Source organism: Phyllostomus hastatus, unplaced genomic scaffold, assembly GCF_019186645.2.
Source record: "Phyllostomus hastatus isolate PE091 unplaced genomic scaffold, TTU_PhHast_1.1 phas_scaffold_555, whole genome shotgun sequence".
Taxonomy (NCBI): Eukaryota; Metazoa; Chordata; class Mammalia; order Chiroptera; family Phyllostomidae; genus Phyllostomus; species Phyllostomus hastatus.
This window is the reverse complement of record NW_025334036.1, coordinates 13557702-13570779: the sequence shown is the minus strand read 5'-3', so window position 1 is coordinate 13570779 and position 13078 is coordinate 13557702. Positions and strand designations below refer to the sequence as shown.

Below are 13078 nucleotides of genomic sequence, written 5' to 3'. Positions count from 1 at the left end.
GGGAGAGCAGAAAGTAGGTGGGAAAGGCACAGAAATGGGGCTGCTAAGGACAACAGGAAAACTCTCCGGATGAGCGATGCTGGAGGCGGAGAAGGGAGATCGGGGCGCGTTTTACGGGGAAAGCGCATCACTTGGCGTGCAAGCCCCAAGACGAAGAACGCAGCCCGGCCAGGCACCTGGACAGGTCCCTTGCGCTGCCTAGGACGGCACAGACCCCGGATCGACCTGACTCTGGTGACAAGGCCGCAGTTCGGGTGCTGACGTGTCCGAGCGGAGAGGCCTACAAGGGGTCCACGCGGGGATGCTGAGCCCACAGCGGGTACGAGTCAGGAGTTCCGGGGAAAGGTCCCGGCATACGGATGTCACCTGGAACACTGCTGTGAGGTCGCCTGAGCGGGGAGTATCGGTGATTTATTAGGGTGTCACGGGGTGTCAAGTCTGAGAAGGTGAGGAGGGGACAGCAGAGCCACTGGAGCAGCGGCCACCCCCCTGGGAGGACACAGGGAATGGGCTGTCCTGGAGGACTGTGTCATGGTCTGCCTTTGATGGATGGGGAGTGTCCAGGGGACCTCACAAGACGTTCCACCTGGGCAAGAGAGTCTCCTTAGGAGAGACAGGGCCCTGGCTCAGCTTGTTTTAAGGATGTAACGGGTTCATCTGTTGCAGTTGCATCTTGAGACAGGTAGAAGCCAGAAGAGTAGGCTCTTGAATGATCAGGAGTCTTACCAAACCCTGGCTGGTTGGAGCATCCTCCTGTAAACTGAAAGGTCGTGGGTTCGATTCCCAGTCAGGGCACATGCCTAGCCCGCTGGGCTAGTCCCCAGTCAGGGTGTACAAGGCAACCAATGAATGTCTCTCCTTCTCTCTCTCTCCCTATCCCTCCCTCCCTTCCCCTCTCTCTAAAATCAATAAGCATGTCCTCTGGTGAAGATTTAAAAAAAAAAGAAAAGAAGAATCAGTGTAGATGTTTCTTTGCTCATGCACCTCGCCACCCTTAGTCTTGCTTTAGGTACAAAAAAGTATGCATAACAGGTAAAAATAAGAAAGCAAACACGCAGGTAGCAAACGCTGAGCTTAATACAGAAGACAATGACGGGACGTTCAGTGCCCTCGGCACACAGCTCACTGAAGCCTGCTTTTCCACCCACAGGGCGGTCGTCTGAATTTTGTGGTAACTGTCGCATTGTTTGCTTTGTAGTCTACCTTCCCGGAAGGAGTCACTAAACAAAGTAGCTTTGGGCTTTGCCTGTGTCTTCTCCGTGAAATCTGTTTAACTGTTTTTATCCACACCATCCATGTTTTCTTCATGTTTTTTGATATGCACTTTTTGACTATCTGTTGCAAATATCTCCTTCCAGTTTGTGGCGATTTCACTTTGCTCAATTTTTTTCCTTTTGGTAAACTCTAATTTTAATGAGTCAGGTGTGCATCTTCTTTCAAAGGCCCTCCTCCGTTCAGAGGTCCTGGCATATCCCACACCCGCTGTCAAAATTGGAACAAACACAATCCTCTTCCCGCCTTAGGGCCTCACCCTCCAGGGTTTGACTTCTGTGGATATTTTCCCACATAAGTATCCAATTGCATTTCATCCAGGAGGTTTGCTGTGTGGCCACCAACGTCACCACACGGCCCCCACCCACTCACAGGCTGGGTCTGTCCGGGGCCCAGAACATCCCCCTCACGCACAGGGCTGCTCTGGGCTGGGTGCTTGGCTCTCCCCCAGTTTCACCAGCTCCCTTGTAACAGACTTTAGCAGACACCAACAGCTGGAGCGTGAGGTCCCCCTGTGCCTTCCGCCTGTTCATCCTCGGCTCATCCCTGTGTACGTCAGGACCACAGCTGGTTAGGCTTCCTTAAAACCCACTAATCACCTGGCTGGCGTAGCTCAGTGGATTGAGCTCGGGCTGTGAACCAAAGCATTGCAGGTTCAATTCCCAGTCAGGGTACATGCCTGGGTTGCAGGCCATGGCCCCCAGCAACCACACATTGATGTTTCTCTCTCTCTCTCTTTCTCCCTCCCTTCCCTCTCTAAAAATAAATAAATAAAATCTTAAAAAAAAAAAACCCTGATCAGGCTGATGTTGCAACTAGAACAGACCGAGAGATCATAGACTGAGGACACGTGCCATCCATGGTGGTGACATGTCCCCCCCGTATCGAGGTCTCTGTACCGTGTGTGCCTGACACGGCAGTTTGATTGTCAGGGTGTCCGTTTCTAAGACATCTGTCTGGGGTAAACACGTCGCCAGCTGTGTGTGACGCAGTGACTCACTCCACAGCTAGGTGAGGGGCCAGGCCGCCCACTCACAAAGTGCCCCTTTTAGAAACCTGCTGACTGATGGCGCCAGTGACCCCACTTTTCCCCTATTCCCCCTCTTCTGTTTTCAATTTGCCAATAAGGAGTGAGCCTGGGAAACCCTGGGTACCCCACCCTCGACTCCAGTCAACACAGAACCCCAGGTTCTCTGCCTGCAACCTCGCTGTGAGACCCCGGGCAGGCTCTGCACCCTCCAGGACCTGTGAGTAATAAACCTGGTTTATTCTGAGGTCCCTGATGGTTGTATCTGAGGTGCATGCTGTGATCGCAAGACCCACAAGGGCTGATCCAGCCACAGCATTGGCTCAGATCAGTTGGGCAGGTGACTGTGGGGGCTGCTAGGAGGACTGTGGGCCCAGGTGAGCGCCCCAGGCATTCCTAGTCGATAGCATCACTGTGGACAGAACGGGTGAGTGCCCAGGTATTTCTAGCTGACGGTGGAATATAATGAAACCAACACCAAGGTCTTTTAAGTTGAAATCTCTGTCAGTGAAGTTGTATCTTTTTTTTTTTTTTTTTTTTGCTAAATGTCTGATACTCAGTACTGTCCCAAAAACCAGTGCCCCTGGCCCTGGGCAAAGGCCCCATCGGTGGGGCTGGGGTCCTATCCTTGCAAATGAGTAAGGTGATTCTGATATTTATCTGCACTAGTAAGGTATGAAATAGGAGGAAATAGATCAGACCCGTTCCAGCGACTGGTGAGACACGGTGGCCGCTACACCTAACTCACACTGAGGGGGGCGGTGGCGTGGTATTCTTGTCACACTTTTAAAAACTCCCATCACCTGCTTTCAAGCTTCAGAAGATACGGAAGTGCGTTTTGCACACGGGCAGCCTGGGGGCTCCCCTGACACAGCGTGCTCTGTCACAATGTCCCCTCTCTCCTGGGGACACGCGGCTCGGGGCGATGATGCCCTCCACCTCCAGCCTGTGCAGGACCGCTGGCGCCCTGAGTGCCGGCGGGGTTTGATAGTGGAAGTGCCACGGGTCACTGACTATGGAAGGGCCACGGCACTGGGCACTCGGTGCCACCGGATCCTGGCCCAGGCTGGGAGTGGGGACAGACAGCAGGGGGCAGAGAGGCAGCACGGGGCTCCCGACTGTCCCCAGACTGGCTCAGGCAGCTTGCGTTCCTGGCCCCCCAGGGGGACAGCTGCTGAGTGGGAGGCTGGCCTGCCTCAAGGGCCACCTTTGCAGGGACAAACCCTGTCCACTTCTCCCATCCCTTTCCCAGTCCACGGCGGGCGTGTGAGTGCGACCCCTGGCGAAGAGGAGGAAGGAGACCCCTAAGCCTGGCCAGGTGCAAAGTGGCTGGGAATTGTGCGTCCAGAGCGCACAGGGAACTCACACCGCAGGGCCGGTGAGGAACAGCGGGAAACACAGACCCGCGTCTGAGCGCAGGAAGCCCCGCCCCCAGCCCGTGGAGCTGGAGACTGGGTGCTCCGTCTCCTCGAGACAAAGGGAGAGGGGCCTTTGGGACTCATGGAGCGACCTGGAGACTGGCAGAGGTCTGGGGGTGCAGGGGCCACCTCTGGTGGCTTGGAGGACATGGGGGCGCAGATGGGAGTCGTGGTGGGGTGTGGAGGTGCAGAGGTGGGGGCTGGGACAGGCCTGCGGGGGGCATGGACCCCATCCCATGTGTTCTCCTGACTGCAGAGCTAGGCATCACTCTCTATGGGGGATGGGGGGGGACCCACAATGGCAGATGGCTCTGTGGCTTAGTGGTGTGTGGGCCCGGGAAGTGTGTCTGTGCTGCAGGGGTCCCTGTCTGAGGAGGAGGCTGGCTCTGTCACCTGCAGACCCGGCCTGCTGGACACAAGTCCTCCCAGCCTCTTTCTCCATTGTTAGTGGGCGTGCTGGTGAATAATCACGCTTATCTTACAATAAACTCCCCCCCCTCCCAATAATTGTAACTAGATCTAAGTTAGCTGAAATCACCAAGTGATGTATACACATCACTGACGCTGGGTACGTATAATTCATAGGACCTTGCTTTTCACACTGTTGGCATTAAATGTAAGCATTCAATGACTTATTAATATGGATAGTGCTAACAGCATGACTAATAATGAGGGCCAGCGTGGCCTCCAGTGTGCTGGCCCCCAAACGGCTGAGCTCTCTCTGCTCACCAGATTAAGGGTGGGAATAAATGCCCACTCGTGTGTGCTCCCACTCTGGCGTGGAGCGGCACTAAATTCCTTTCTGTGTCACGGGTGCGGCATCGATCTCCGAGCCGGGACAGCAGTAAATGAGGCGGTCGGTCTCTGCCCGCTTGCCTTTGTCATGATTGAAAGCTTCAGAACCCTAATCCCCGCCTCCCGCTGACCGTCCATCAGCGGAGCCGGGCTGGAAGGTCTGACAGCTTTTCACTCACAGGGGACTGGGGGATTTGTCACCGCCTTCTGAGTGGGCCCTTCTCCCCTGGGCTGACACTGCCTGTCTGCCCTCATCCTGCGTCTCCGCCCCCTGAACGGTGGTGTGGCGCTCTCAACCCGATGCGCAAGGCCTTTCAGAAGCAATGAGGCTGCCTCACTGTGAGCAAAATACGGCGCGTGACTTTGACCTTCGACAATCCATTCAGGGTCCAAGCCTCTACGTGCAACCAACCGTATGTTGTGAGGGGGGGAAATCACCCCCATCTCCTACGGACACTATGACAGCAAAGTCTGCTCATCAGTGCTGAATAGTCAGCATATGCTGGCCACACAGTAGGTGCTTAGTAAATAGTAGCTATAAGACATGTAGCCTGCCCTGGCCGGTGAGGCTCAGTTGGTTGGACATTGTTCCACACACCAAAAGGATGCAGGTTCGATGCATACGGGAGGCAATTGGTGGATGCTTCCCTCTCACACTGACATTTCTCTCTCTCTCTTCTTCTTTTTAAAGATGGTATTTATTTTTAGAGAGAGAGGAAAGGAGGGAGAAAGAGAGGGAGAGAAACATCAATGCGTGGTTGCCTCTTGCACGCTCCCTACTGGGGATGTGATCTGAAACTCAGGCATGTGCCCTGACTGGGAATCGAACTGGTGCCCCTTTGGTTCACAGGCCAGCACTCAATCCACTGAACCACACCAGCCAGGGCTCTCCCTCTTGCTTTAAAAGCAATGAAAAAAAAAAGCAACATGACCTTGTGTTGGGAAGGATTTAGCTTGTGTTAAATCCAGTCTTAGGAAACGATCTTGATACCTGAATTCACTGTCTAGGTGTCTGTGCAGGCAAACCCACTGGTTAGCTCCCGAGACAGGCTGCAGGGACACCTGAGGAACCGCCAGTAACCAGCCAGGAAACCTGTTTAACTCGGTGCGTTCATTGCTTGTGATGTTAAACCAAATGCAGCTTAGGATGTAGTCGATCATTGGAGTTTCGGTGATCGGCAAACATGCAGGATTTGAGCTGTCAGACACCCGTGTCTCAGCCTCACTCTGTCTCCTAAAACCGGGGGTCTCTCATCCTCCCTGGGCCTCAGCCTCCTAGCCCCCCAAACAAAGTCAGCACCTAACTCACCAACTGCATAATCTAGACCAGAAACTCAGTAAGATATGAAATGTATGTCAACGGGTCATCTGGAATGGCCTGTTGGACAACCAGGACCCCGGCTTTCCACTCAGCAGCTAAAATTAGCCCAGCCAGCTCGGCCTTTCCCCTTGGCCAGAAATGACCGGAGGAAGTGCCGCCGCCTGTGGATGGAAACGAGCAGATGACGTGTCCGCCCCGTTACCAGGGAAGTTACCAAGGAAACAGACTTGCTGGGCAGGTGGCCCATCAGCACCCACAGGCAGGGAAACCGCCCTGACTGGGGTGACCCGATCAGAAAAGGAGGACAAAGGACTGTGACCCGCTGGTCGTGGAGAGAAGTGAGACGCAGGGTGAGCAGGGTCAGAAGTGTGAGGAGAAGGTCCTTCCACACCCCCGCCCAACCCTCCATAAACCGACTGGCTCCTTTCTGTTCAAACATCAGGTCCTTCCTGCTGTAATTGGTCCTTCTAACTACTTCCAATTTGCTAACGGGGAAGAGCACTTCCCAAGTCACCTGGGCATGTGACGGCACCTGTGGCTCCTGTCCCTCTGTGATCCTGAACACCCACCTAACACACCACTCAGCTCTGATCCTGCCTGGCACTTATGAAGTTCTTAGTTCTTGGTTTCGCTGCCATGGTAGTGAGTTTGGCACAGCCTCTCCTTTGCGCCGAAACGTCACCTGCCCTGCCTCCTAGATTTAAACCTCCGTGGGTACAGTCCTTGCTGGTTCCCCCAAGGAGGCACTCAGCACCCCACTCACAGCTCCCCTGCCATTTGTCTTTATTTCTGTTACACCTTGTTCTAGTCCAAGCCTTTCCGGTTCTCTTTAAAATATCGTCCCCATGGTGAGCTTCCCCATCTGCAAACTCCACCTGGGTTGCAGCTGCTCAGATGTTCAACCTGGTCATCCATGGCGTCTCTAAGACCTCCCAGAGGGCACCCTGCATTCTAAATGAGCCAGGACAGGTTTATCAGAGAGGCATCCGTGTCTAATTTAGTACGCATTTTCACAAAAACATGACTTAGTCTAGTACTGAGTGCATCACTCCACAAATAAAATGAACAAAAAGAAATTATGTTCTTTTCCCTTTTCTAAATAGTCTTTTTCTTTAAAGGATTTCTTTTTTAAAAGATTTTATTTATTTTTAGAGAGGGGAAGGAGGGAGAAAGAGAGGGAGAGAAACATCAATCTGTGGTTGCCTCTCATGCGCCCCCTACTGGGGATCTGGCCCCCAACTCAGGCATGTGCCCTGACTGGGAATCGAACCAGCGACCCTTTGGTTTGTAGGCTGGAACTCATTCCACTGAGCCACACCAGCCAGAGCTCCTTTTCTAAATAGTCTTGATTTGTCTCCCAAAGGTAAGCTATGCCATTGTCTCTAAGGAATTTCCTTACAGACTCGACACATGCATCTATAAACCGGGCTAATTTCAGCATCGGCCTGCATCCTTGAGGAGAGACAGCAATAAGGGCCGTGTCTGTCAATTCACTTTCCCATTAGCGAAGCCCGAGCATGTGGCTCATTAGAATAATGACACCTATTTGCATTCCTTTGTCTCCTGACAGCAGAGAGCTGTTGGTTGGATAATTTGAAACTCATTATACTATCACATTTAGCCCCTGCACGCTCATGGTATGAGTGACCTACTTGGCCAGGGAGCTATTTTTAGTCAATCCAAAAAATAAAAAATAAAAAGACAAAACAAGGAAGCAAAAACACTTAATTGAATAACATTTCTCCTCTTAAAATTATTATGTCCTGCCCTGGCTGGTGTGGCTCAGTGGATTGAGCGTGGGCCTGGGAACTAAAGGGTCATGGGTTCGATTCCCAGTTAGGGCACATGCCTGGGTTGCGGGCCAGGTCATGTCCCCAGTAAGGGGCGCACGAAAAGCAACCACACACTGATGTTTCTCTCCCTCTCTTTCTCCCTCCCTTCCCCTCTCTCTAAAATAAATAAATAAAATCTTTAAAAAAAATTATGTCCTGAGCTGAAACCATATGAGTTGAGAAGAGGTAATGTGTGTGCAGTTTTCTACCTCTTGACAGTTGAAGAAAACCCTTCTAATCGCTTTATGGAGCATAGCAATGATATTAACAGCAAATATGAAAAAAGACACCCAGCATCATAATCAAAACCATCATCAGATAAAAATAAACTTGGCACAAGAGTTCAGAAGCTCAGGAAACACAAGCGCTGATTGATTGTATTTGGTTTGGTTGAATGCAGAAGTGGCGTGATTCTGTCGATGGGCGTTTTGGCTTTGAATGTGATAAAAGACTTAACTGCGGTGGGCAGGTTGTTAACTATGAGAGAACGAGGTGAACAAGGATCAGAGAGGGGCCTCTGGCTTTGCTGCTACCTGCCCGGCACACAACAGCCATTAAGTCTGAATATCGCATTGATTGAACTTATTTCACTAACGATGAAAAAAAAATAACACTCTCCCTTTTAGTGTTTCGTCTTTGATCAGATCAAGAGCACAATTCCCATCTACAAAGAAGGGCATAATTGTAAGTCCTACAAGTCATTTTCCTCTTGGGAACATGAACAATTCACTTTCCTTGAGGGACATGAACCAGCAATTTCCAGATGAGAGGCCTTGGGGATCTTTTGAATGTTTTGATTAAGGCAGCAATTAATTTAAATAAATCCTGGTGAGAGTTCCTTTTCATTATACTGCATTCCCCCAAATAATGTGTTTTATCTCTCCATGGCGTTTCAAGATCATACTTTGAAAAAAAAATGGACCATTTCCATCCAACCTAATTTTGGCTTCTCACACACACTTACCTCTGCTAATTCCAAAAATCTCTTTGGAATGATAGAAATAATATGAAATGAAACCCTCGGAGCCAAAAGATGTTCCCCTGCCAGCTATGGTAGAGTGGCTGTTATTAGGTAACCACTATTAACTCAGGAAACATTTGAAAAAAATAGCACCCTGAAGGCACTGGAGAGAGAATAGAGGCAGGAGGAGACTGAACGGAGTTGAAAGAAAAGAATGGCTTTTCACATAAAAAGCTGTGAGATGGCCCTGGCTGGTGCAGCTCAGTGGATAGAGTGCTGGCCTATGGACCAAAGGGTCACCGGTTCGATTCCCAGTCAGGTCACATCCCTGGGTGGCAGGCCAGGTCCCCAGTAGGGGGCATGCGAGAGGCAATCACCCATTGATGTTTCTCTCCCTCTCTGTCTCCCTCCCTTCCCCTCTCTCTAAAAATAAATAAACCTAAAAAACTATAACAGAAGGTCTAATACTCATGTCATTAAAGTCAGGAAAGGACATGAGAGAAAAGATGTGGCAGGGAAATGATTCAAAACGTAACTAATCGGACTTCCTAAATTTGCCAAAAATCTACAGAATCAAGAATCTGAACAAATCTCAAACAGGATAAACCTAAAGAAATCCGCACCAATACACATCATACTCAAACCTCTAAACACTGAAGACAAAGAAAAGAATATTGAAAGCCACCAGAAAAAAAATATTACCTATAAAAGAAAAACACTATTTGAATGACAGCAGATTTCTTATCAGAAAATATGGCGGCAAGAGTAAAGTAGCACCTTTTTCAAGCGTCAGAAGAACTGTCAGAACATAGTCTTATAACCAGCAAAAATATTCATCACATATGAGGTAAAAAAAAAAGGTGGAAAAGGTATTCCAGGCTAATAGTAATAAAGATATTGCATACATATTAACTGCTGGCAACGCTAATGTCGGACAAAGAGTTGGCTCCGTGCCCTTCAATGGGTAGAACACAAGTCACTGGGAGTAATGACGCATGCGTGTGGGGCTATTAACTCAATGAACTCTCATGGTGGTGATGATGATGATGGTGGTGGTGCTGGGCAATTCTTGAGCACTTTCATTGCTGTTACACTGCCATTTTCAAACATGCTCTCACAGCCACTTTACAACTGAGGAAAGACAGGTGGAGAGGCCACCGGGGCACAGTTACTCAGCTAAGAAACGGAACAGGAAGGATTCAGGCCCAGGGAGCGGGCTGCTCGGTCTCGGAGAGCACATTCTTAAGTTTTTAAAACAGACAACTTCACCCTGGCCTGGCTCAGCGGGCTACAGCATTGTCCCCCTGCTCCAAGGTTGTGGGTTCGATCCCCAGTCAGGGGACATGCCGGAATCAACCAATGAATGCATCAGTAAGTGGAACAACAAATCAATGTTTCTATCTCTCTCCTTCTCTCTCTAAAAGCAATCAATGGAAAAGATAATTTAAAAAGACAACTTCACCTAGCATGAGGAAAAAATAAACATTGTAAGAGAGAGAATGGAGGAATTCATTGCTCCTAACTGTGCCTCCCAGCATCTCGCAAGTGAGGCCAACGCCACCCCCACACTCCTGGTGCAGCCAGAATCCAGGAATTTCTAGTCGAATCAGAGAAGTATGTACCTGATGACTAGGTTCTCTGTTCCATCAATGCACATTTCCTAATGAGTGCACAAGGTGAGCAGTGACTGAGCATGACCAACAGTGTTGTTCTGATGGAACATTCTAGAAGGAGTGAGTTCACACAGCAGTGACCACTATGCAATGACAGAGGTACTGACTGCATGCTGGAAATTGGGTGTTGAAGGGTGGCCCCTTGGAGGAGGTGACGTACAATTGGAGGCATGGAAAGAAGGAAGACCTTCCTGGCAAAGGTGTGGGGGAGACAGTTCTAGGTGGGAAGTGTGTCCACTCACCTTCTCCGGGATGCAGACAAGGGGGCCGGTCTGCAAGGTCAAAGGTGTGTGTACCCCACCACTCTCTCCAGGCTTCTAGAGCAGCTTGCGGCTGCTATCGGGGGACACTTGCACAGAGAACCCAAATTCTGAATGGATGGATGAGTGGATGGGTGGGTGGATAGATGGATGGATGGGTGGATGGATGGATAGATGGATGAATGGATGAGTGAATGGATGAGTGAATGAATGAATGCAGTAGCAAGCCCTAAAGGATATCCACGGTTCTTACTTGTGGAAATAACTTACAGCTGCCAAATTTCAGGGGGCAAGCGTGCGCATCCATGGGAAAGTCCTCCAGTTGCATCGGACACTCTGCGGAGATAGTCAAGCTGAAAGCAAAAACAAAAACAAAAACAAAAAAACAAGAGACAAAGATTAAAGGGCCTGACAAGTCTGGCTATCGATTAAGCAACCACCATGTCCCAGGCAGCCATCTTAATTATTTCACTCATTATTTTAATTGCCATCATTTATTGTCTAAACTGTCCCACCAAATTACACTGGCTTGCACAGTAGGTGACTGTCCATTGGAAAGAAGGCTCCGATCAAATCCACTTGAGTTCCCGGGCTCGGGGTGTGTGTCTGCCCATACATTACCCCTCGGAAAGCGATGCAAGACGCCTTTAAAAATAATTTATTCCTTCTTTCTCGTCCCTTACCCAGAGTGATCTAAAAGACAGGTATTTCCTAAAAGCATTGCTAAGCTCAGAAACTATAAACATGGAATAAACACACAGACCAAATTTTGAGCAGAAGCTGGCTGCCATTGCCGAGGACCAGCCGGTGCCGTCAAACTGCAAAGCAGGTGAAATTGTGGTGCAATGGCCTTTTTTTCATACCGACTAGTTATTGTTTTTACGCCATGCCTGGCCTTCTAAGTAATAAGACCACTGCTCACTCTCACAGTCCCAAGAGCTGAAACAGCAGCGGTTCTAAGAGGTGTCGTTGTCAGTGCGGGGCATGGCATCAGGTGCGTTCCAGCGCGGACACCGCTGATCGGAGCAGCGCAATGAGGTTTATTGCTGTGAACACATCCGGTGAAAAGGGAAGACCGCGATGCCCAGCTATGAAGGGGCTGGGACAAGCCTGCAGACTTATTTATGAAGCCCTGGAACCGGGATTGGTGCCCGGCTGCTCCGCCCTTGTCCCTGTGTTGCAGGGGGGGCGGGTCCAAATGGCGGGTCATGTGGTCCCGGGTTCCGTGAGTTTCCAGAGCCCTCTGCGCTGTGGTTCTTTCATTTCCCTATGGAGTTTCCTAATCAGGGAGCGACTCTAAATTCCACGAATGAGGTAATTTTCTGTTTCGTATTCCATTGTTTAAAATAAAATTTAGTGACATCAACTCAAATGGAATTACAAAATGTCATTCTCGTTTAGACAAATAATAATTCAATGTGATATCAGCATTATTGTTCTCTCCCTTTTATGGAGGCAGGATCGTGCCTGTGTGCCCAGATGTCTGGTGGTCCAGGTATTTTCTACATGTAGGTAATATTTCCTTTTTGTTTGTGGTGTATAAAATCCAGTCTTTCACATACCTAGCATTAGAGTAAAGGTGTTCCCCACATTAAAATCTCTACAGGCCCTGGCCGGGTAGCTCAGTCGGTTAGAGCATCATAATGATATGTCAAGGTTGCAGGTTCGATCCCCAGTCAGGGCACATACAAGAAGCAACCAATGAATGTATAAATAAGTGGGACAATAAATCGATGTTTCTCTCTCTCTTCCTCTGTCTGTAAAATCAATGAGTAAAATTGTTTTAAAAATGAGAACAAGAAATGTAGACCAGGGAGTCTGCTTTCCACATCGGCAGGAGGCCGGGGAGGGTCAGAGAAGGCAGGCAGCGACCAGGGGACAGAATTTAGCTGGATCTGTAAAGAAGACTCATTTAAAGAAGAACCAAGTCCCATAAAGCGTAAAAGAGGGGTAGTTTTACAATCACCATCTCCACACATGCTATCACCAGAGCGTCCCAGACTGCCTCCCTAGTTTAACAGACCCCCTCAGAACAATCCCAAACGCTGGAAAAAATAAATCTCGTCTCTGATGGTGCCTCATCTCTAACTGCTCAGGTAAATCCCGCGAGAGCCAGGGTTTCAGCCTCAGAGAACAGCATGTATACGTTGGCTACCTTTATAAACATTTCCCAAATGGCCTATGCTTTGATGAGACTCAAGAATATCTCTGGGGCAGAGGGAGCCTTCCGTTCATGCGGCTCATACAACGGAGAGTCCTTGATGGAGAGCCTGCCGCATCCATCCCACAGAGGTGAAACCGAAGCACTGTGTGGGCTGTACAGCTCGGTGGAGCTGGCCAGGCCACCCACTAGCAACTCTCAGATCAGGTGAAGGAAAGGAAGCCTACGAGGTTAAGAAGCACTGGCTGGGGAGAGTGTTGTAGCAATGCACGAAGGTTGCGGGTTCGATCTCGAGTCAGGGCACATAGAAGAATCAACCACTGAGTGCATCAATGAGCAGAACAACAAACTGATGTCT

At 49.7% G+C, this 13078-nt stretch overlaps 2 protein-coding genes across 2 annotated transcripts in view; one reads left to right on the top strand and one right to left on the bottom strand.

Annotated features, from left to right (window-relative positions):
* Positions 1–13078, top strand: part of GABRB3 (gamma-aminobutyric acid type A receptor subunit beta3) — a 249630-nt gene that overhangs the window by 4167 nt on the left and 232385 nt on the right. The window lies entirely within an intron of this gene.
* Positions 1–13078, bottom strand: part of GABRA5 (gamma-aminobutyric acid type A receptor subunit alpha5) — a 60977-nt gene that overhangs the window by 16110 nt on the left and 31789 nt on the right. The window contains exon 7 of the mRNA XM_045825019.1: positions 10830–10912. Coding sequence (XP_045680975.1) covers positions 10830–10912 — 83 coding nt within the window. The remainder of the gene's footprint in view (positions 1–10829; positions 10913–13078) is intronic.